We start from the raw sequence: 24,629 nt of genomic DNA on the forward strand, positions 1-24,629 counted from the left end.
TTGCGTTCGCATCAACAGCCCTCTTCAAGTGGCCCGCTTTCAGGATTAATTCACACACTTTAGACACTAGACTTGTCTATTTAAATCTCAGAACAGGATGTCTTTGCCTCGGAAACCCCAGTGTGACCTCTGAGGCTATCATGCTACCCTGGAAAGGGTGCACTTTGCGTGACAGTCACCTCATTCCATGGCATAGATGAGATGTAGCTGAAATGGTGATTTTAGGCAGAGCCCAGGCTGGGTTCTCATTTCTAGGCACCAGCTCATGCCCAGATGGACTGTTAAAGTGGAATTCAGTTCCCTAAAGTGGAACAGCTCAAGAGGCCCACAGTGAGGACGAGAGACTGGAAGGAACAGCCGTGGAAAGGGAAAAGCCTTAGGAGGTCAAGGACCCATCCCCTGCCTTCAGAATGGGTCTTCCCTACACTCTTTTTGACAAATGATAATCTATCCTTTAAAAATGAAAAAGCCTCAGGAGAAGAAAAACCCCAACCCTCCCACACACTCACCACCAGATCAGTGTGTCCAGCTTGGCACACGATCTCTTGACCATCCTTGGTGATATGAAAAGCAGGTGACCTCTCTTGATTAGCCTTAAATTCCCATTCAGTCTTTTAGGGAAGTGGCAACGGAACCCCAGCCATTTGAAATGAGGGGTTTCGTTTGCCAACTCCTCACACCTCCCTTCAGACCACCTGCAGGTTCCCTGTGTCTCTCTTGGATCGTGCAGCCAATAAGAAACTCAGAAAACATGTGTCTAAACTCAGAGCAAAGAAACATGGGCCAGGCATCTATCATCTTAAGAGAAATAAAGTAGTGATGTCTAGCTCAGTCTTCCTTACCAGAAAATGCTAATCCGACCTTTCAGATAGGGCTAGCACATCTCTCTCTTTTTTCTTCCCAGGAGGAACAGTTTTGCGTTGAAAATCAGGACTGAGTACAACATGAAAAGAATTCTGGACCTCAGGACATGGCAGGAGTGAAAAGGCAGAATTCGCACCAAGGAAATCTTACTGCTTTGGTATCTCAGATCGCAAATTACAAACAGTTGTGTGCAGTCTGAAAAACACCATTCAGCAGTCTCTCAAAGAGAAGCAATCGCTTCACTTTCTCAACCAAGATTTAAAAGTTAGAAAACGATCCAGATTTCGTTTTCCCAAGTGCCCTGGGACCCATGGGGCCGCGACCCTAACCTGTTTCGTAACCTCTCCGAGGGCCGGCTCTGATCTTGGCACAATGGGCTTCCTCAGATCAAGGTGACCTCCCTCCTGAATGTTTTTCTTGTCTGCATGCTCCCTGGCTCTCTCGCCTGCCGGCCTTACGCAACTGCTCTTATCTGCGCACAAGCTGTGGGTAAGCAAATGTCCTTCTGGACGCGGCTAATCTCTCCAGCAGTCCTAGATCCCTTGAGATTATGAAGCTTAATTATACTTTGGGTTTGGGAAGCTCGTTTTCCCCATGGTGCATTCAGATCTCTGATTTCACCTTCCTGAAACGTTTTTGTCTGACAGACACAACACTTCTGCCCCAGCGTCAGTTTTCTTGTGTCTAAAATGAGGCAGCTTGACCAGATGAGCTTTTTGTTTATCAACCCAAGGAAATCCAGCCAGTCTGGGCAGGGCTGGGACACTGGATCCGACGCCAGCCCCTCTTTGTTTGGAAGATGTGCTGCGGACCCATGTTCCGGAATGATCCTGAACAGCGTGTTCTTTTAAGTTTCCTTTCCTTCGAACCTGCTCACCTACCAGAAACCTCACTGGGTAACTCATCCTGTTCCCCAAATTCCTCTCTGGCTACCCGAGTTACCCCAGAAACTTCTCCATACTCCCGCTCCCCCCAGCAGGGGCAGGCCCCTCCCTCGGAATCCCTTCCACAGGGCCTGGTGACCCTGCTGCTCCTTTTCCCGCCCCGGCTCTCAGGGCCTCCTTCCTGCAGCTCCAGGCCTCAGCCTCCAGACCCTCTGGACAAGTGAAGGGTCACACTGGGGTCCTGCCCCTCCCAGACCTGTTCTTGGCTGGGTAGGGGCTTCCTTTGGCTCAGAACCCACAACCAAGCCCTGACTCTTCTGGTTCCAGAACAGGCTTTGGCCCTGGGCCCAGGACAGTGGGTCACATGTCTCCTGGGAGCACATGGGCTTGGGCCCTTCCCATGTGATGCATGAAAATTCAATTACAAAGGTAATCCTGTTTTGAAATGTTGACAAGCAAGGACAAGCCCACAGGAAGGAGGGACAGGCCAGCCCCTGGAGACAGACTGTGCTATTACCAGCAGGCCAGCCCAGTGAGCAGATCAACACCAGATCCTCTGAGGGCCCCGCCTTCTCCCATGGGTCTTCCACATTGGGGCCCATGTCTGTGTCTCCTTCCTTCTAACTCACAGGCACATTTGCATACACTTGTGCACACGCACACAAGCATGCACACACGAGCACACATGTACACATGCGTGCACGCATCACACATTCACATACCCATGGTGTGCTAACACAATGTTCTGTCCTCAGCAGGGCTCAGATTTTACTGACTTTAGAATCCTTGAGTTCTAGGAAAAGGTATTAATATTTTATGAGGATCAGGGTCAGCCTAGCATCAGATGTCTCTCTGGAGTGACTAAGAAGTCTGCCTCTTTCCCTACTGCCAGTCAGGGTGCCTGAAGTTCCACCATTCGAGGTTCATTCTTTTTGACCTCAAAGGTCTCTCAGTCTTCAGAGGTCCCTTCTCCTCCTGTAAATGAAAAGAAGCTGGAGAAAGGACTGTTACAGGCCTCCAGCACCAGTCTTGGCCCTGGATCAATTTTTCAGATGCTTTCATGGGGTGGGAGCAAGGTGCTGGAGAAATGAAAGCAGAAAAGACCTGTAAGAGGAAGGTGCCCCAGCGAGGGGACAGAAGGGATAAGGCAAACGACCACCCCACAGACACTGTCATGCCCAGCCTGCCTGTCTGTGGAAGAGGTGGGAAGTTTCTTTCACTCATGCATTCAACAGATATGGACGGAGCGCCTACCATGTGCCAGGCGCCGTGCCAGGCACCATGCCAGGCACTGGGAATACTGTGACAAGCCAAAATAGAGACGGTCCCTGACTTCATGGTCCACCTGCAAGAGGGCGGGGAGAAATTAACTCAAAAAAGTCACACTGATGAACACGTCATTGCAAACCGAGATGAGTGCACTTAAGGAGGGCTCTATAAGAACAGCACCAAGGAACCAACTTAGACCAGGGGCCAGAAAGGCTTTCTGAAGATGTGATACTTGAGCTTACCCTAAAGAAGTAGAACTAACTAGACAAAGAGAGAAGAGCAGGCATTCTAGCCTGAGGGAACTGCATGTGCAAAGGCCCTGTGGTGTCAGGGAGTAGCTAATAGGGCCATTGTGCATTATCCTTACCCTTCAGTGAACTTTGAACTTGAAGGAAAATGTTCCCTTCTAAAAATGTATTTCCCTTTCCTTTTCACCTTCCACTTACCCCTGCTCTTAAATCAATGCTGCACGACACAGAGAAGGTGAGCTAAGCAGGAGAAAGCCTTAAAAAAAAAAGTGGCAGACAGCAGCCATGACAGCCATTTCCTGTTTGGTGTCTCTCACCACAAACCTTCTTAGCCAAATAAATTAGCACAGAAAAACATTTTGGAGAAGGGTGTGGAAGACACACACAATGAAAAACCAAGAAAAATTTCCCCTCTGCTTTTCAGAGAAGAGCTGCGTGTCTGAGGTGGGGGCTGGAGCCCACTGGACCATATATGGACTGAAGGGACCTCAGGATATTTAGTCCCTCCTGGGCTTAATGTGGAGGAAGCTGAGGCCCAGAAAGTGCCAGGATCCTGTCAATGGCCAGGCTGGGCCTTGCAGCCAGTGTCCCACCCTGTGTTCCATGTTCTCTCCCTGCCTCGCTCGCTCTGGTCCCATTAGACCAGACCTGCTGGCTTTCTTCTATCAGACAAGGAACTATGGGGTTGGAACTGCCCCCTGCGACCACTGTAGGTGAAGCTTAGCTTTACATTGGGTGCAGGAGCCCCATGTCCTTGTGAGGTAAGAAGGAGAAGAAGAGCACTAGACGCTTGATGTCTTCCACATTTCATCTTCACAACAACCCTGGGAGACAAGGCCTCACACCCGTATTTTACAAATGAGGACACAGAACCTCTGAGAGCAGGGTGGGCTTGCTCAAGATCACCCAGACACAGAAAAGCAAGGTGGGATTTTAAGCCGGTCTAGTTTGAAAGCCCGAACTTTCTCCCCCTTTCCCCATCCCATACCCAGAAGGATAATTCTGTAGAGAAACGTCCTCAGGGTCCCCAACCTCAACTGTTTGCCAGTCAGCCACCCACCGCCGCCTACTGCCCCTCAGCTCAGACGTGTCTTCTCAGGCTTGGGGCAGACCCGCGAGGTGGCTGCCTCTGTCATCAGCCCCCAAGAAGAGGTGTCCATTGGTCCTCTGCCCCGTCCCAGAGGCTGGCTGCCGTGTGAATATTTGGGCTGGCACTTCATCCTCTCACTTTGGGTGTGCGTCATATTTTTTGTTTTGTTTTGCTTTAGCTACTCCTCCCAGAAGTTAGAACAGAAAATTCCTAAACTCAAAAGCATGTTATTCACGTCCTAGCAGCTCTACAGGCTTCATACGTGGTCTTGTTCTGTTCTAGAAAAGCCCGCACAGACTGACACTCTTCACATAACAATCAAGCAGTTGGTGAGGGCCGTGCTGTTGGCGCTCAGGGCTTGGAGGAGGCAGAGGGCCGTGGACCCCACTGGGCTGAGATTCCCTACAAAGCCATTTCCCAAGGCGAGTGCCAACGAACTCGAATGTGCTGTAAATGTGCTGTGGATTAGTGGTAGTTTTCCAACAAAAAAAGACCAGATCTTCTGGCTGCAAGATTTCTCAGAGACTTCAATATGTTATAGCAGACACGACATGTAGCAGGTGTCCCCCAATACCCATTCTCTTCACCTTTCTTTAATATCACAACTTGCTAATTTTAGCTGAGTACATATCCAGCCAGCAAGAGACTTTTTTCTCAGCCTCCTTTGCAGCTGGGAATGACCAGCTGACTAAGATCCGGACAAGGCAATATGAGCAGAAGTGATTTGTGTCGCTTCTAGTCATATCATTGAAAGAAGTAAGGCTGTATTTGACTTGCTTTTTCTCCTTTCTGCTGGCTGGAATGTAAATGTGATGACAAGAGCAATAGCAGCCACTTTGAAGCAGAGAGCTTCTCTCCCAGCCCCGCACTGCTCACCTCTGGACTATCAGTGAGAAAGAAACTTCCATCTTGTTTAAGCCACTATATTCTGGGTTCTCTGATCCATCAACTTAGACTGAACCCTAAGTAATTTATGTACTAATGTGCATAATAAATCTGTAAGTGGAGTACATACCATGCAGAACTTTTCAAGTACACATAAGCTTAATACCTAATCTTCAAAACAGGATAGGAATGTGCTCCTTGAAATACATCTTGGAAACACTTTTTTCAACATTCTCAGAACCCTGAGCTGTGACTCAGCCTACAGTCTGCTTGTCCCCAATTATTTACCCAACAGAGGTTTATAGAGCACAAACTACCCTTCCCTCAGCATTTATCTAAAGAAATCCATTTCTTTCCCCAAACTGCTGACCTTAACCTCTCAACAGGCCACAAAGCTACAGACCCTGCATTTCTAACTTTGGGAGTCCAGGTTCCAGGAGACCGTAAAGAAAGAGATGTCAAATGCAGGTAGCTCCTCAATTCCAGAAGAGGCTGTAATAAAAGTGATAGTGACAATGAAGAGCCACTGGTGTCCTGATGAAAAGAGATTTATCCAAAGTTGATAAAGGCTCCCAAGCATGAACAAGAAACAGTTCCAGGTAATGGAAAAATTATGTTTAGAAAACAAGTCAAGGGCTCATTTGACTTAAAAAGAAAATATTCCCACAGTTAACATCATACTTAATGGTGAAAGACTGAAAGCTTTTCCTCTAAGATCAGGAACAAGACTAGGATGTGCCTTCTTTTTAACATTGTACTAGAAGTTCTAGCCAGGGCAATGAGGCAACAGAATGAATGAAAAAAGAATTCAGATTGGAAAGGAAGAAGTAAAACTATTTCTATTTGCAAATGGTATGATTTTGTATATAGAATGCACAAAAAAGAAAAAATCTATTAGAACTAATAAATAGTTGCAGGATAAAAAATCAATATACAAAAATCAATTGTATTTCTATACACTAGCAAGGAACAATCTGAAAATAAAATTAAGAAAACAATTCCATTTACAACAGCATCAAAAAGAATAAAATACTTAGGAATAAACTTCACAAAAGAAGTGCAAGATTCATACACTGAAAACTACAAAACATAGTTGAAAGAAATTAAGAAGACCTAAATAAATGGAAAGACATTTCATGTTCACGAATTGGATAGAAGACAATGTTGCTAAGATGGCAACACTCTCCAAACTGATCTATAAATTCAGCGCCCTCTCTATGAAAACCCCAGCTGTGTTCCTTGCACAAACTGGCCAGCTGATCCTAAAATTTATGTGAAAATGCAAGAAACCCAGAATAGCTAACATAATCTTGCAGAAGAACAAAATTGGAGGACTCACACTTTCTGATTTCAAAACTTACTGCAAAGCTATAATGATTCAGACTGTGTGGTACTGGAATAAGAACAGGCACACAGATCACTGGAATAGAATTGAGTCTATAAATAAATCCATACATTTATGGTCAACTGATTTTCAACAAGGGTGCCAACGTAACTCAGTGGGGAAAAAACAGCCTTTCCAACATAGAGTCCTATGGAGTTGGACCCCCAGCTCACATCATATACAAAAATTAATTCAAAGTACAGCAAAGACCCAAATGTAAGATTTGTATGATGTAAGAGTTGTATACAGTTATACAACTCTTAAAAGAAAACACATGAGTAACTCTTTATGACCTTGAATTGGGCAATGGTTTCTTAGGTGTGATACCAAAAGCACAGGTGACAAAAGAAAAAATAGATAAATTGGACTTCATCAAAATTTAGAGCTTTTGTGCTTCAAAGAACACTAACAAAAAAGTGAAAAGACAACCTATGAAATAGGAGAAAATATTTGCAAATCACATATCTGATGAGGGACTTGTATACAGAACACATAGAAAACTCCTACAACTCAACAACAATAGAGACAACCTAATTTAAAAATGGGCAAAGGAGTTGAATAGACATTTCTCCAAAGAAAATACACAAATGGCCAATAAGTACGAATAGATGCTCAACATCATTAGTCATCAGGGAAAGGCAAATCAAAATAAGATACCACTTTACACCCACCAGGATGGCTATATTCAAAAAAATGGACAAGTGTTGGCGAGGATATGGAGAAGTTGGAACGCTCATATATTGCCGGTTGGAATGTAAAGCAGTGCAGTTGCTATGGAAAAGTTTGGCAATTCCTCAAAAAGTTAAACATAGGGTTATCATATGACCTAGCAATTCCACTCCTAGTTATAGACCCAAGAGAAATTAAAACATATGTCCACACAAAAACTTGAACATGACTATTTTAAACAGCATTATTCATTAACCAAAAAGTAGAAACAACAAAAATGTCCCTCAACCAATAAAGGAATAAATAAAATATGATATATCCATACAGTGGATATTATTCAGTCATAAAGGGGAATGAAATATTAATTCATGTACAACATGGATGAACCTTAAAAACAGTATGCTAAGGGAGAAAAGCCATACACAAAAGGCCCCATATTGTATGATTCCATTTATACAAAATATCCAGAATAGACAAATCCATGGAGACAGAGAATTAGATAGCGGTGATGGGTTCACAACTCTGTGACTAGACCAAAAACCACCGAACTGTATACTTTAAAAGGATGAACATTCGTGTAGGTGAATTATATCTCAATAAAGAAATAAAGAAAATATTTGAGTTCAACCTAAAAGCTTTCCCAGAAACTTGGGGACAAGAAAAAAGTTAAAGAAAGAGCAGTTTCGTTTCCCAGTGCCCTAAAAGACATCTCAAATAGAGTAGTTAGCTTTTGAAGATTAAATAAAATTATAAGTAGTTATGTTTTGGATTTGTGTCCTCTAGAACATAAGGATTGGCGTTTTTAAATAATTTGATTCCAATTATCAAAGTAATGCCTGGTTATTTTAGAGGTTTTAAAGATAGAAAAGCATAAATAAGAAAATTATGAACTTTTAAGAAAAAAAAAGCAGCTTACAAAATACAGACTCCAGTTCAAATTTTATTTGCATACAAAAATATATTATAATGGGAAAAGCATATTACTGTTTCCAACTATATATAATTAATTACAAATATTTTCATAAAAGCAATTTAAATTACAGGAAAGCTATGTTTTAAGAGAAAATACAATATTAGCAAGGGTCATCTGTTCTAATACGCTGCAAGCAGGTAAACGAAGTCAGTTTCACTGTCTAAATTGCCCAGAGATGAGTCCCAAGGCTGGTTTTAGGACGTGCCTGAGAACAGCCTGGTGGCAGGTGAGCACGCATCTCCGCCTCCTCTGGCAGCAAATTCTGTAGCTGATTTTACCAGGTCCTCAGAGCTTTCTGAAGCTTCTCCCTTATGATGACAGAACCCAGAACTTCTCCTTGTTTCACATACCTGTAAATAAGAGATAGATAATTTATCCACTCACGCAAGTTTACAATTCCTGCGCTTAACCAGATCACACTGTCTCAGACAGGCATCAAAGCACCAAGCTTAATGGCAGGCTTCCCACGTGAAATGTCTGATGAACTGGAATGAGTGGGCAGCCAGCTACAATTTCCACCAAGGAGACAGGCTTGATACATGGGTCTAATACAAATTGTGCAGCAATTACAATACTCTCTGTCAAAACAGGCCTTGGTCTTCTGATGTAGGATGGTAAAGCACGTAAGAAAATGGGCAATAAAATCTCCAAGTAAATAGAGAATACACAGGGACTTTCCACCTAATATTGAGGTCTGTCTGAAATAGTATTAAGAACAGAGTTTTTTTTTTTAAATAACCAGCTTTGGATCTAATTTTTCAGATTTGACCCAGCTATTTAGCACAGGATAGCATAAAATATTTCTTATGAAAAATCAACCCTTTCACTGAAAAATTAAGGGACTAGGACCAAATTCTCCAAGCCCACTCTGTGACTAAACAAGGCCCCCCAGGGGTAGAGCTGCTGAAACTTCTATCCCAGACGCTCAGGCTGGTCCTTCTGGCTCTTGTAATCCTGTTCCTTCGAAACAGAGTGTGCAGATTGATTCTCAGGGTCCCTTCTTCCAGACCTCCCACTGCAGTTATGGTCTGATAGCTTCAGTTGTCAACATTTTTGATCATACAAAATGTGGTTCCATTAGTGGAACTGCCAAATGGGAAACAAGGTATTGCCTACTTGATCCAGGCCTTTCAGTAATTGGCGTGGGTCTTTGGTTACAAGGTCTCCCTGAACGAATTCTCTCTTTTGGGTCCCCATCCTCTAAAAGTCAGATCTCGTCAAGCTCCTGGGTGTAACCTGGGAAAATTTCCCTGGCCCATGGGATGGAACCATCTGGTTTGTGAGCATAAATAACACTTGTGTGGTTCTGCTCACTTCTCTGAAAGGCCAGGCAGGCGACCATGATGGTAAAGTTCCAATCTTGCTCTAAATACTACTTCACTCTCCATTTCTCGAACAAAATGCCATTGTTTTCTGGTAGCCTGTTCTCACTGTTTGGAAAGGCACACAGTCTTCTTTAACGTAAGCTTATCCTCGGAATTTCTTTCTGAGCCACCAGCGTCCTGTTTCTGAACCTAAAGAAGCCTTATGATGTAACTTCCCGTCCCCAGGCAAGCTGTAAACATTATGGCACTTTATCAGACGTGTCGGTTAGTTTTCTACCTGATTTTTTAATAGCAGGCATGTACTCACTTGCTAACGTTCTGTCAAGATCAGCAATAAAGTCTTCTAGCTCTTTCGTGTCTCCTAGTTTGGCTGGAAAACAAGAGCTGGAGTTCACTTTCCATATCGAAGGCAGCTGATGACTCCCACGCTTTCCCGGATTACGCGAACCCATTTTGCATTTCTCTATCTTCAGAGACTTTATTGCGGACTGTACTGTACCAGCCCTAAGCGTCTGCTCCAACGTTTACTTAGTCAACTCAGGAACCCATTCTGAAGATTAGCCTAAACGTTTCTTTCTTATTTTTTTAGTTCATCACCCCTCACTCCCTACCCCCACTCCAGCAACCCAGAAGAAGAATCTTCCCGCACTACCTAAAAAGTTTGAGGCGGGAGGGAGGTGAGGGGCAGGGAGAGAAGATAAAAAATTTTGATTTTGGGGGCCAGCCTAGTGGCATAGTGGTTAAGTTCATGCGCTCTGCTTTGGCAGCCTGAAGTTAGTGGGTTCAAATCCCGGGTGCGGACCTACATATTGCTCATCAAGCCACACTGTGGTGGCATCCCACATGCAAAGTGGAGGAAGACTGGCACAGATGTTAGCTCAGTGACAATCTTCCTCAAGCAAAAAAGAGGAGCATTGGCAACAGATGTTAGTTCAGGGGCAATCTTCCTCACCAAAAAAAAAAAAAAAAAAAATTGATTGCTTTGATTGTGTAGGATTTGAGTTATCAGTCAAAAATATTTTGTAAGCATGGTACTGTGTGGAATGGACACCCAGATTCTGTAATTCCTGCTAAAACTCTCCTCTGATGCACTCCTGTTTGTATTATCACCCCAGGGTAATACTGCAGCCCTCAGAGTCCCTCCAGTGTGAAATGAGTGAAGAGCCACTGCTCCTTGTCAAAATGGTACAGAGAAGGTGACATGAGGCTTCTGGGTCCAGGATAGCTTCCTCCCATCCCGGTGCTAGCACAAGGTAACAAGTCCTTATCCTGACTTGTTCCCTCTGTATCCTGAGATATATACTTTTTTCTGTAGAGTTCATCATTCATGCCTTCTCTGAAATGCACTACTGGGTACTTTATTAATTAACCCCTGCTGGCTACAAATAGCTCATTGTTCTCAGCCTTTAAAGTCAATTTCCCACTGGGACTTTTTCCCCCTCGTTAATTCCTACCTCTCAAGGATCAGGTAGCAAATCTGGGCACACTTTAAGCCACTTTCTAGACTGCTCTGATTCTCTGACTCTCTGAACTCAGTGGATCCATTACCAGCGGAGGGCTGGACAATGGCAGAGTCCCCAGTGGCTGCTAGCAGGGCCATGTTGAGGGGAGAATTGAAAAATGTCTCTTTTGAAAAAGAGGGAAATTCTGCCTTAATGTCAGAGCAAGAAAAGTGATGGACTCTTCATATTTCTTTTTAACTATGTTCCATTTTTATTGCATTCTGCAACTATTTCCAGCAAGCATAATGTTTCTTAAGGAAAAAAACCCCTTTTGTTTTCAAAAGGGCGCTTGTCCAATATAACAGAACATTCAGCTCTCTAGCTGGAGACACTTACTAGTTCCAAAAACTAAGAAACTGCTCATGCATCTTTAAAAACTTTTTAGGTCTATTAATATCACAGAGAGACAGGCTGGAGCTAGCTGCTATTTTGAATCATGTTGGATCACGGCTTGTCTCATAATGAAGACCCCATTTAATCACTAAATTGGTAATCTGAAAGCATTGGTTAAATAGTTATTGCAATGAAAAGAACCCTACTTTCTGCAATGCCTAACCGCTGAGTTTTAAATTCTAGAACCAACCTGTCTGGGAGAGCACTGTCATTTGGCACAGCCTTGATTACACCACACGAGGGAAAGCAGAGTCTATAGTCTATAGCTTTTCTTTCTCCTTGTGAATTTGGTTTCCTGCCTCTCAATTATCTGATTTCATTTTCACACTGATCAAAATCCTGACAAGGGGCTGGCCCTGTGGCCTAATGGTTAAAGTTTGGCACACTCTGCTTCAGCAGCCCGGGTTCGTGGGTTTGGATCCTGGGTGTGGGCCTACTCTACTCATCAGCCATGCTGTGGAGACATCCCACCTACAAAGTAGAGGATGATGAGCACAGACGTTAGCTCAGCCCTAATCTTCCTCAAGCAATAAAAGAGGAAGAGTGGCAACAGATATTAGCTCAGGGCAAATCTTCCTCATGAAAAAAAAGAAAGCCTTGCCTGAAAGGTGAATTCAAAAAAACAAAAAAAGTCTGAGAAATAACAAATTCCACTTCACACTGTCCTGTACTAGATATTTGTCTTAACTATTCATTTTGCACATTTGGGAAAGACTGGTGAGGGAAAAGAGGGAAGAGAAGAGAGACTGAGAAGGGGAAGGGAATAAGGAAGCAAAAAATCTCACACTCCAACTAAGGAACTTACCTTTCCGAGGAGCGACAGCGGGAGAGAGCAGAGCTGCGGTCGAGTCTGTGGGAGAATTCAGTTTCTCATCACTGAAGCTGAAGCTGTTCCTATAAAGCGAATCTGCACCTTTCAGGAAACAGAACGTAACCCATTAGAAATGGTTTTCAGTCTACAGTCTATTGATAACCAACAGCTTATCTCCAAAAGGAGCAAAGCTGCAAAGAAAACAGGTTGCTTTTCAGATGTTATACTTATGGTCAAAAATGATCTGAGGCAGGAGAGTGTGTCTGTGGGTGCGTGTGAGTGTATGTCTCCAAACAGGCACACCAAACGCCCTTGCTTCCCTAAAGAAGAAGGGGTGATGGGATCATCACGACCAGACCCATCTCCTTTGCAACACACAGGAGCCCACTGCCCAGGTGTCTAACTGACAGCTACGCCAAAGCTTGGCTTGGGGGTAGGGAGGGGGATGGGATTTCAGACATAAGGAATCATCTTTCCTGAAAAATGTCCCTTCAGCCCTCTAAACCCCCTAAAAGACAAACACAAGGTTGGATCCCATGACTTAATAACCCTCCCTGCCTGCTCAAGAGACAGTCCTTGTTGTGGTTTTCCTGCGAGCCTACACTCGGGATAAGCTAGTGGGTCAAAGATAAGGATTTCTTCTCCTGGAGGTTGTCTACCACAGACACTTCAAGTGATTTGATGGCTGCCTCTATTGTCATACCCCAAAGACCAGAGCAAGAGCAAGAGCAAGGTTCCCAGAAGCTGGGTAGCACCAGCAGTCAAGGGAACCAGCTCAGCTACTAAGTACAGGTGCCCTTGAGCAAGACAGTATCTCTGGGCCTCAACTTACCCAACAATAAAATGGGAAGGTGGACAAATAATCCTTAAAGTCTCTTCCAGCTCTGATTTTCTGAGATTCTATTTCTCTAAGTCCTGCCAAGGGGAGGGGAAACCAACCCACAGCCAGCCCAGGTGTGTGTCTGTTACACAGAAAGGAGCTGCTGGCTGAGCTGCACAGACTCAAAGGGCTCAAAGTCAGAGCAGGCAGCGGAAGCAGGATGTGGCCTCTGAGGTCACAAGGGAACAGCTTTCCTGGTTAAAACAAAACACAAAGCCAGCCACAGCTGTAGCAGAGACGAGCTCTGAAAGGCTCTTCAGGTGAGACAGGGCGGCTGAATCACGAGGGCCTGGCCAGGCCCGCACTCCTCCTTGGGATCACTCACTCTAACGCAATTACCTCCAGCTCAGGAGGAAGCAGAAACATCTTTCTTTGGTCCCCTTAACTTGAAATGGACATGACTAAGTTACAAAAGCTATGCCCAGAATACAAAAGGTTTGCAAAAAGAGAGGTTTCTGGTGCCAAGAGAATTCATCTTCATCCCTAAAGACTGCCACAAGCTCTCAGGCACCTCACTGGCTCCCTTCCTCTGACCCTCCTCTGACCAGGGGGCCCCAGAGCCATCTTGCCTTCCTGGCCTATGCACCCATCTCATCCACTTTCCCAAACATGTCCAGCCCTCCCAGTCTTTTGCTCCTTCAGAAGTCCAGCCGAGGTCACCTAAAAGGCCCACAATCGTTTTACAGGCTTTGATGATGGACGCCTACTGAGATTCCCAACACTGAACCTTATACTCATATTTCCCAAAAATATATTCCTCAGAATACTGGTCCTTGGGAAAGAAGTGCTATGTGATCAACTAACTTAGAGAAACACTGAGTACCCTTAGCGACTGCTATTGGGTATTCCCTCTTTATCGTCCCTGAGGAGTCTTGTGATAAAGGAACCAGTCTAGCCCTGTTTCCCAAGTTTATTTGACCTTGGTACACTCTTTTTGTGGCAGCCTGTTCATATTTCTAAGGACACTTGTACTCCGTGGAACTCAGCTTGGGAAGCCCTTCTGCTTGCCTTGTCAGCAGAGCCCGCCTCTAGAGCAGTCTGGATTTTCTCAAGAGAAACGCTTTCCCCTGCAAACAGGAAAGTGGTCATGTCCACTGCAGACTCACAGCAGAGGGCTACTGTTTGTCACCATGCAAGAGGCAGGAGAATCGCCACAAATAGAACCTGAGAAACTTGTGGGGAAAAGATGAGGTAAGACTTAAGGCCAGGAAAACCACAGAGAGCCCTGTGGAGGCAGGCCTCGTGCCCAGACTCCTGAGCCAGAAGGAAGGAATACGAGGCCTTCGGCACATTACCTCTGGCTCTGAAGGACACGCGAGAGAATCAGTCCCATCCCCAGCCCAGAACGCCAAGCCCAGAGACTCGCTGGCCTAGATCTCGGTGGCCACACCTCTGGTCTCTATCTCCCAGAAGCAGCTGGCCCTCGAGAGCCAGTTTCACTGCCACGCCTTACTCCACCCCACCCTGCACCGCAGGTCCTTGCCCTAACTCTGGACTTCATCGCTATTCTGCCCCAACTCTCCAGCAAGTTTACATCCACGTGTACTCATCCTTTGGGAGACGAAAACACACACACACACACACACACACACAATTTGTTTGCCTCACAGGCAAGTAGACCAAATGTCATTCAGTTTTCAGGGAAGGAATGATCTAGATATGGAAAAGGCCATTGCAAAATGGTAGGAAAAAGGAATCCGGTGAGGATTCAGGAAAAACTTGGGGTAACTCAGGTGGTGTTGAGATTCTGTGGTGAATGAGTCATCATACTGGGATGTCGCCATGGCTTCCTTCTCATCCTTTAGAGCCTGGTGCTAAAACACCTTTTTGATCCAAGTATTTTCCTCAAACTCAGAAAATTTATAGACAAACTGACTGTTATTTGACCGATAAATTCATTGCAAATCAGACTATTAAAATAATCAGAAGTTGCCTCTTACTGCTAATGAACTCACGCTACTCCCGCAATGAGGGAAGGAGAGAAAAAAGTCCTAGGTACAATATCTATATATATAAACACACACACACAGAGGCATGTCAGCACAGCGTATGCTCACTTCCTCTCGCCCCCCACCCCTACCCACCTCAACCACACACACACACACACATTACCTCACACACCGGCTCATTGCTACACCTTGATGCCTCTCTCTTTCCACGAGTTCCAGTGTGCAGTCAGGGCCAGACCTGACTCCAGGCTCCAAATTGTTCAACCATCAGGAGGAAATGAATCCCCAGCATCCTTGAGCCAAACCTGCCCAAGTTTAGTTCCACCCTGTGGTAATATTCCATACACGTCATCCGTGACAAAGATGGGAAGGACAACCTCAAGAGCCCCAAAGCTTCTCTGGGTCCAGCAGAAGCTGCCCCCATAGAGATGTGTGTGAGAGCTGGGTGACCCTGTGCAAATCCCTCCACCCCTCAGCCTTAGTTTCCCCTTTCACAAAATGGGAATAGTGACCTAGGTGCTCCAAGTATGATACCTATGGTGTTCATGGTTTTATTCAAAAGTTCCTGGCAAAACGGAGGATGACATGCCCAGGAGAGGAAAGGTCACCACAGAGAATAATAGGAATCAAGATTCAGATAGTAGCAAAATGTTTAAGAGCACCTTATCTTCAGAGCCACCCCAGAACAAACCTCCCAAGAACACACCACCGACACGGAAGAACCCCAGGCTCTAGGCCTCTCTTTACCCTTTATCCAATAAAATCTCATTCCACGGACTTTTATCAAGCACCTACAATGAACAGGACCTCATGCTAGGCATTGTAGTAGATTAAAAGGCAAAGCAAAGCCTGACTTCTGTTCTTTTCACTCTCCGGGAACTCTATTCCTTACAAAATAACAGCCAGTGAGTCTGATAAAATGACAGCAATGTGTCGCTGGCTGATAGCATATTAATGTATTATTGTCCCACCCCGATATTAGGTGCTGCTATTAATAGAGGCTCAAGAGACGCATTACAGTGGTGATTTGGGGATCCTGGCAGGTGGCAAGACTAGATACGTTAGCACCTCACACCATCGACTTCAATCAGCTCTAAAGCCCCATCAGAAACGTCTCGGCAAGTCAGCTTCATGTGCCGGAGCCAGGAGCCTCAAATTCAGGGGCCAAGTTTTCTAAGACACCATCAAAAGAAATGTCAGCATATTAAATATACAAACATCTAACTTTAGGAGCACCGGCAGAGGCTGAGAAACTCGGCTGCAAAAACGGAGGTTTGTTTAGAAGGTAGATGTGCTTTTTTAGTTTGGGGGTGGGGAGAAAGGTAATTTAGGGTTAGCGTCAACATGTGCCACTCCAGAGAGAAGTAAAACCACAGACAGTAAACCCTGCCCAGAGCTCCTGTAAATATAGAACAATCCCACACGTTTAAGGCAAGCAAACTATAGTAATTAACCGAGAAAAAGAAAGCCTTGGACTTGTGTCCCCTCTGCCACAGGGAATGGGGTGTGCGTGTGTGTGCGGGGGGTGAACCTCCTCAAAATCTAAATTCCGACAGCCTCACTAAAAGTGGGATAGGGTAAGAAAGGACCCCTTTCCTCAGTTTCCTCACAGTTTCCCCAGCTTCCCCCCTGGGACTTACTCAGTCCCTCTAGACACCTCTCCAGGTGTCAGAAGGAAACCTGTCACCCACCTGGAATTCCTGACACAATACCAGGCAAACTGAGGGCTCAATTCCTCGTTCTCTCACAGCTTGACAAAGTTCAGGTTCTAGACTCAGTGGCTCCTGGGACAGATCAGCCGACGTGCTAGCTGTCATGCTGGCACTCAGGGCTTACAAGGTGCCCTCTCCCAGGTTCAAGCTGGAACAGTGTAGGCAAAGATATACAGATGTTCCAGGTCTTACACATGACAAAGAAGCCAGTTCCGCATCCCCTAAAATGGCCCTACAATATCATAACAGCCCCGGCATACACAATAGACTGCAGACCTTTTTTAAGTAACAAAACACTGCCCCTCTCAAAGGAAAAAGGTATGTGAAACCCCAATACAGCATAGATATAAGTTCATACCACCTCTTTTAAAGTTCAAGTTAATATTATTAACTTTGTTTAAAATCAATCAGTGGAAATGTAAATTAACGCATTGGTTAAAACTCAGTAATTATGAGTTAAAATTTCATTAAACACATTGGAGAAGTCCTAGTGTGCATTTTAGTTTTGAACATACTGAAAAAGCAAAATTTTTTTTAGTAAGTTCAAAACAAAGATGTTTACAATTCCTGAAACTCAAGGATCACGTTTGAACAACACAGCCCCCAACCACACTGCCCTTTTCCTACTGAAGTTGAAACTATGCCCACGAAGTGCCTGAGATGACCTGTTGGAACCCAAGTCCAGGGGGAAAGAACAAGTCTAGTCTGATCAACCCCCATTTGAAGGCCACCCCTAATGCAAAGTTATTTCGCCATTGTTATTTTGATCCTCTTCACGTCGTAGGAGGACTCCCTGTAAGTGAGAACAGAAAGGAGTATTTCCTCATTAAATAGCCATTCTTGTCTCCTATCTGTAACTTGCTTCTTTGGGTGGAAGCAGGAATGTCTATTCTTCCCCTTTGGATGCAAGCAACTTAAAGTTTTTTTAATGAGAAAAGGAAGCATTCTTCAAAAAACAGGAAAGCTGTTTTGATCTATCTTGTAAGGTGGGTACATCTTCAGAGTAATAGAGCTGTAGAAAGTAGAGTGAAAACCAAGGTGCCATTGCCTTCTAGCCTCATACGTCACATTTTCACGCAGGACCCTGGCTCAAAGGTATCTGATCTATGTGATATAGTGTGGTATACACATTTCAATATTTTCTTGAAAGTATTAAGCAGAGCAAATATTTTCTTCCTAATCATGAGCTTATGGATGTTTCTAATAGTACGTAAAATAGCATCTTTTCGATTTTACAACTAGAGAAACTGAGGCCCACTCATTGCCTGGGGCCCTGACAGAGCTCAGCCGGGCCTCCACCGACCTGGCCAGATGGCTTGAAGAGACACCTTCAAACCCAACCACCTTTGATAAACAGGCACATGATCTAGGTCCAATGGGAATTCAAATCTATTCCTGAGGAACTGGTTCCCATTCCAACCAACCATCTATGGTGACAGAGCAAGGCCTTAGAGAGAGGGTCCATGTGGTCCTGCTATGTTATCAGAAAAATGGAGATAACAGTGCCTACCTTACAGGACTTGGTAGGGATCATATGAGAGACCAAATTTAAAGTACAGCAAAGAGATCCCTAATAGTAAGAGCTAATAAATGATAATAGTAATCAGAGTAAGGACTTGGAAAAAGTGAGCTGCTCTTATTATCATTATCCTGGTGTGTCTCCCTTTGAAGGGGCTAAATTTCAGTAGGACCTACCTCTGTCAAACATTCTCTTCCACAGAAAAGCATTAGACAGACAAATGAGTATAACAAATGTCTGTGCTCAACTCTTGGCGGCAATTAAGATATACATATTACGCTTCCTGAAGAAATTACTATTTAGATGAACACCGCTTCTGCCAAGACTATTTCTAACCAGTCTCATGGAAGACAAACGACACATTTATAGAGAAGATTAATGTCCTCTGAGCCTTCTTTATATCCTCCCCATTACTTCTCTAACCATCAAACTAAGGGTTAGTTCAACAGTTAACAACAAAAGCAGAAAGCAAAATACATACACATATCCTAAGAAAAACTACAGGCTATTCCAAATATCTCCCCCAAAACCATTAAGAATGTGTTTGAGTGCCTTCTCTTTGAGGCCCCTGGAAACAGATCCCAGATCTGAAATCCTACCCAGAGGGAGTTGCAATCACCCATGAATGGGCAAGCTCAGACCGTATTCTGGCCAAATGTGCCTGTGGTTTAGAAAGGAGCTGTTCTTTGCAATAGAGCAGCAGTGGACAGACCGCCCCAGCTTTCCTTCCTGTGGGGGAGAGAATCTGTGCTTGATGAATAACTTGCTCCATGCCCCAGTAGAAGGAGACATATTTAAGTTACAGGCATTGAGACAAATTTCAAAACTTTTCAGACTTCCCTTTGAAATAGAAAATAAGCAGTCCTGTCACTAGCAACAAAGTCCAAAAACACAAAACGGAAAATTAACAGCACGCTATTCCATCCCCTTTCACCTCAAAAGCTGCAGTTAGATTTAAACCTCAGGCAAGGCTGCCAAGGAAAGTCAAGCTGGAACTCAGGTTTCTGCCTCAAACCCTGAACAGAGTGGCCCGTGCCCTTTATCCCCTTTCAGGAGGACAGCTCAAGTTTAAGTCGGGGACTGCATTTTTGCCCTGCCACAAGGAAGAGCTGCAGATTTCAAAAGAAGAGAATCACAAAGAAAGGTCATTGCTTTTACTTCCAGAGTCAAGGACAGCAACGGGAGGGACACTCACGCTTGGAACCCTTGTAGGGAGAGAGTCTCAAGAATAACCCAGAAGAGTTTAAAATTCACTTTGAAAAATAATAAGTAATCCAGGACTGGAAAACCAACAATCACATAATATTGAAGAGTCACCAAATTTGCTGTTTGATACCTAAACAGATATCCATAATCCTTACGGGACATTTGAGTTCTTGGAAAAAGTTGTCTCTCTTCTTACAAGGTTGCTTAGGACAAAGAGACCCTGGGGTGGTCTCCATTATGAGAAAAGTTACCAGGAAGCAGCTGGCTCCCCCTCCAGCCTGAGCGAGGGGTCAAAGCCAGCAGTCCCTGTGGTGGACCTGCCTGAAGGAAGAGGGACACTTTCTAAAATACTTGAACTCAGCAGTGCCAAGGATTATTTCAAAACTGTGTGCAAGGGAGCAGCAAGTCCGGCAGCTCAGAGCCAGAAGAAAGTGCAAGAAGTTATTTTAAAAATCCCAAGGACGGCAGCTTATGAAACCTTTCCTGGTTTCACAAATGTTTCAGTACTGTGCCCTCCCATGTCCCCTGTCTCCCATCCCCGTGGCACTAGCTCCACATCCTCTTGAAAGTTACTGCTGAGAGAGAGAAGGGGAAAGGAGGAGAGGAGAGGGAACTGCGGGTAGGCCTGGCTTGGTCCCAGGAGTCCTGTCTGGCTGAGTCGGGGCCATCTGCTTAAACCGTCCTGCTTCATGACACCTGCAGGTGGCAGGTAGACCAGCTTGCCCTCCAGGAGCCTTACGGTGACTACCCCCGGGGGTCTTGCCCCCGCTGGGCCTACCACCCTGGAGACTCAGCGCCCTGGGGGTCCTAGAGACTGCACCGGCTTTTAGGGCTCCTTCGCTGGGCCCCACCTCTCGGTTTACACATAAACGGAGACCCGAGCCGAGCGTGCTCCTTAGGGAGCCGGGCACTGGGTGTCCCCAGGGCTCCAGGCACCTTCCCTGGCGGGGCCACACTTACTCTCGGAGTCGCTGAAGCCGCTGCTGTCGCTAACGCTGGCGCTGCTCCGCCGCTTCATGCGCTCCAGGTGCTCCTCGTAGTGGAAGTGGCGCTCGTGGAAGGGCGACGCGAAGTCGGCCAGCACCGCGTCAAACTCGCACAGCGCGTCCGTCAGGTCCCCGGCGGCCGCCGAGTCCAAGGCCGGGGCTGGGGACAGGGACAGAGGGCTCAGGTGATGGGGGCGGGGCGGCCATCCCGTCCCGGTGCCTGGAGGGGACCGCCACCATTCCCGAGGATGGCTAACACTCATTGCGCGCTCGCCAAGGGACAGCCACGCTGTCGCTGCCCTTTGCTTCTTGTTATCTTGTAATACATTCCGCCACCCCCTGAGGTGCGTTCCGTTACTGTGCCCATTCTAGAGGGAAAGAAACTAAGGCCCCGCCGGATGAATCAGCAGGCCAAAGGTCACCCTGCGCATCCACACAGCCGAGCTCTCCCACGCGCCGTCAGGTACTTGTCCCCGCTCTCACGCCCACGGGCGATGGGAAGACTGAGTCAGGATGCGCCCGCTACGTGTCGGGCTCGGATGCCCGGCGGCGAGGGGAGGGAAGCTGGACCCGCCAGGGGCACGGGCCCGCCGAGGAGGATGGAGGGCAGGGGGCTGTCACGAGCCGACAAGGGATCCCCCTTCTTTCGCCTCACCTGCAAGGCCAGGGCTTTGGGGACCCGCACTCACCTGCGGCCGCGGCGGCCGCGGGGCTGCCCTGCGCCGCGGGAGGCTTCATGGGCGGGCTGGGCCCGGCGCGCGCGGCGGCGGCTCCTGCGAGGCCCTCGGCCGGGGCCCCGGCGGATGCTGGCGCCGAGGCCGGGGCTGCTCCGGGGCGCGCGCTGCCGGCCCCGCGCTCCCGCTCCGCGCGCTGCTCGCCTCCGCCCGGCTGCGCTCCTGCCCCGCCGCCCGCGCTCATGCACCGGCCGCCAACCGGCCGCGCCGTCTTATAGCCGCGGGCGGGGGCGGGGGCGGGGCGGGGCGGGGTGGGGCAGTGCCAGCCGCCGGGGACGCCCCCGGGCCCGGGCACCGCCCTCGCCACGCGCCCGCCGGGACCGCAGTGACGAGGAGTCGCCGGATCCTGGGTTACAGCTCCAAATATTTACCCGCCGCTCTCCCCGCGCGCCCTGACAACCCGGCCCACGACAGTGCTCGTGGCGTCTCCAGAGCCCCAGAGTTGACGGTTCGGCTGGACTCCGCTGCTCCCCGCCGCGTGCCCTTCACCTCCTCGGGCCTCAGTTTCCTCATCCGTGAAGTGGAAAGGCTCAGCCTCCCCGGTTTGTTGCGAAGAATGAAGTAGCCGAGAGCCCTGGGAGGCCCAGATGGGCGTCGTGGAGACACAGAGGGAGTCTTCCTCGCGTCCCCACCCATGTCCCCAAGGGACTTAAGGGTTGGGGGCGGACAGAGTGGAGAAGGACAGAAGTCAGTGGAGTCCACGCGTTCACGAGCCTTAACTGCTCCCATCCCGGAGCCGGGGGCTGACTGCAGTCCCGGGCGTTCCCGCCCACCCCGACTTTGTTCGGGAGGAGTTTGTTAGGGGAAGAAATGACTGCGTGGATACAGCGCGGCCCCGGCGCCTCTCAGTGTCCACACGGAGCCCCCCTGTCCAGTCGCCTGGCGGGGGGCAGTCGTGGCTGTGAATAACTGCCCAGTGCTGCGGTGCCCAACGCAGTAGTCGCTCACCCCAGGTGGCTATTTAAATGTAAAGCAGTTACAATAGGATAAAATGAAAAACACAGTCCCTCAGTCCCACTAGACACATATCAACAGCCATCATCGCTGAAGGTTCTATTGGACAACGCTGCCAGGGTCTCTGACCCACAGAACTGGCCTCGGGAGGAAGCGAGGCATCTTACTCCGGTTTTCGAGGGCCCCCTAGGTCAGGTCTTGGCGGGCACCATATCCAGTCCCACAGCAACCCTGAGAGGTGAAATTACTGCTTCTGTTTTACAGGTGAGGAAACTGAGGCACGGAGGGGTGCGGTAGGGTGCCAGGCAGGTGGTGATGGAAAGGCAGGTCTGTCTGGTTTCAGAGCCGCCTTGGGTTTCACCACCCACTCCCTTCCTCCACCGTATAAGGTGGAGAAGTGAGCAGACAGGGGGAAGAGGCTCCAAATGAGGGAGCAGATAACCCAGGTCCTTGAAGCAACACCTGTGTAATCACCATCCAGATTAAGGTTTGGTATTTTATCATCACCCAAGAAAGGACCCAGAAATGTCTCTATGCCATTTTCCAGTCAATACTAGCCCATAAGTAAACTCTATCATAACTCCTCTTCTGCATTCTGTCACCAGGAATTAGTTCTGCCGATTCTAAAACTCCTTAAACAAAATCATACTGCATGTATTCTTTTATACCTGGCTTCTTTTGCTTAACATAACGTCGATGCGCTTCATCCGTGTTGTTGCAGTGTTAATCCATCCTCCTGCTGGTGGGCATTTGAGTTGTTATTTTGTTGTTGTTCTTGTTGCTGTTGCTGCTGTAAATAGTGCTGCAATGAGTCTTCTTGCACCTGTCTCCTTGGGTACGTGATTAAGAGTCTCTAGGATGTGTATCTAGAAGTGGAATAACCAAATTGGTTTGATTATCTCTAGACATTGGCTAAGATAAATACAGCTGCCATGAACAGCCCTGTACAGTTCTTTTGGTGCACATAAATATTCACTTCTCTTGGGTTGATACCTAGGAGTGGAATTTCAGAATGACAAGATAGGCACATGTTTAGCTTTTGAAGATACTGCCAAACAGTTTTCTGAAGTGGTTGAATGAATCTACACTCCTAGCAATATGTAGGAATTCCAGTTGCTCGATATTTGTGTCAACATATGATATTGTTAGACTCGTTAATTTTAGTCATTCTGGTGACTGTACTGGTATCAGACTGTGGTTCTTTTTCTTCTCCCTGTGGCTTTAATTCACATTTCCTGAATAAGTAAGTAAATTGACCACCTTTTCATATGCTTCAACTATTTCTTAATAATAGAACTAGAACAAAACAGATAAAGTTGAAATCTCCTTGGTTGTCCTTCCCAGTCCTGTCCTGCTCCCTCCCCAGAGACAACCACTAGTGTGAATTTGGTAAGTACGCTCCCCGTCCAGGTTTTGTACCTAAACTATATTGATATGTTTACATAAAAAAGTATGGTATTGCTTTATGTGGTTTTTAAATTTACATAACTACTTTAATGCTGCAACATGCTTTATTTTCACTCAACATTGTTCTTACATGTGTAGATACACACAGATCTGGCTTATTCGTTTTATCTGCCAAATAGGATTCCATTGAATGACTACAGAATAATTTATTTATCTACTCTTCAGTTGATGGGCACTTGGGTTGTTTCCAGTCTGCCTTTATCACAAGCAATACTTCAGTTAACATGCTCTGACTTATCTCTTAGTGCACATGTGAGTCCACTTCTGTGTTCATCTTGAGTCCTTCCCTAGAACCAGACAAAAGGCAAAAGTTAAACCCTTAGTCTCTTGAGACTTCTGGCTGGGTTTCATTTTCTATTCCAGGGCCTCCTATGGTCCCCAGCCACCTGACCATAGTGAGAAAGATGGTAAGTGACCTCACTGTTAAGATGCGACCCTGCCCCTTGCAGAGGAGGGGTGGAGAGCTGTGACTTTCACCAGCCCTGAACCTAAATTAACTATAACATCCTTACACTGGGATTTACACACATTTCAGGTTCTAGAAGGTCATTTCAGTCACACAGGTCTCCTTCCAGAAAAAGATTTCAGGTGGCTTATGATTATAACACAGGACAGTCGCTATTTCTTACACTTTTAAAGACCAGTCCTTTACCTTCATTGGCATCTCTTCCCGCTGTACGCTGTTGACCTCTCTCTCCTTAAAACATCCTGAATATCCATCTAACTGCCCCACCGTTTCTTCTCAGGGCCCTGTTGGATCCTTCTCTGTCTAATTAAACTCTGAAGTTCCCTACAGGTCTCTCCTTGACCTTTTCTTCTCGCTCTACATGCTTGCTGGGCCATCTCATCCCCTCCCAAGATTGTAACTAACATTTATATGTATTTGTATGTAGTTATAAATGTAACTAACATTTATAAGCTGTAA

At 46.4% G+C, this 24,629-nt stretch overlaps 1 protein-coding gene across 2 annotated transcripts; it reads right to left on the minus strand.

Moving 5' to 3' along the window:
• Window positions 1-8,220: 8,220 nt before the first annotated feature.
• RGCC (regulator of cell cycle) lies at window positions 8,221-21,482 on the minus strand. 2 transcript variants are annotated; one of them, XM_044779913.2, is made up of 5 exons: window positions 21,239-21,480; window positions 20,524-20,709; window positions 12,292-12,399; window positions 9,899-9,961; window positions 8,221-8,616 (listed from the first exon to the last, which is right to left on the minus strand). In XM_044779913.2, exons 1-5 carry the CDS (start codon window positions 21,465-21,467, stop codon window positions 8,609-8,611), a joined length of 594 nt encoding a protein of 197 aa, XP_044635848.2. In that variant the 5' UTR covers window positions 21,468-21,480; the 3' UTR covers window positions 8,221-8,608. The 2 variants fall into 2 exon arrangements, with proteins under 2 accessions (XP_044635848.2, XP_070336955.1); XM_070480854.1 differs by lacking the exon at window positions 9,899-9,961 and having other exon boundaries at window positions 21,239-21,482.
• Window positions 21,483-24,629: the final 3,147 nt, after the last annotated feature.

Source organism: Equus asinus, chromosome 11, assembly GCF_041296235.1.
Source record: "Equus asinus isolate D_3611 breed Donkey chromosome 11, EquAss-T2T_v2, whole genome shotgun sequence".
NCBI lineage: Eukaryota > Metazoa > Chordata > Mammalia > Perissodactyla > Equidae > Equus > Equus asinus.

Coding starts and splice junctions, on each gene's coding strand:
- RGCC (XM_044779913.2), bottom strand. CDS start 21,467: ATGAGCGCGGGCGGCGGGGCAGGAGCGCAGCCGGGCGGAGGCGAGCAG. Junction 20,710..21,238: donor CGCGGCCGCCGCGGCCGCAG/GTGAGTGCGGGT, acceptor CCCTGTCCCCAG/CCCCGGCCTTGGACTCGGCG. Junction 9,962..12,291: donor CGCTGTCGCTCCTCGGAAAG/GTAAGTTCCTTA, acceptor CTTGTTTTCCAG/CCAAACTAGGAGACACGAAA.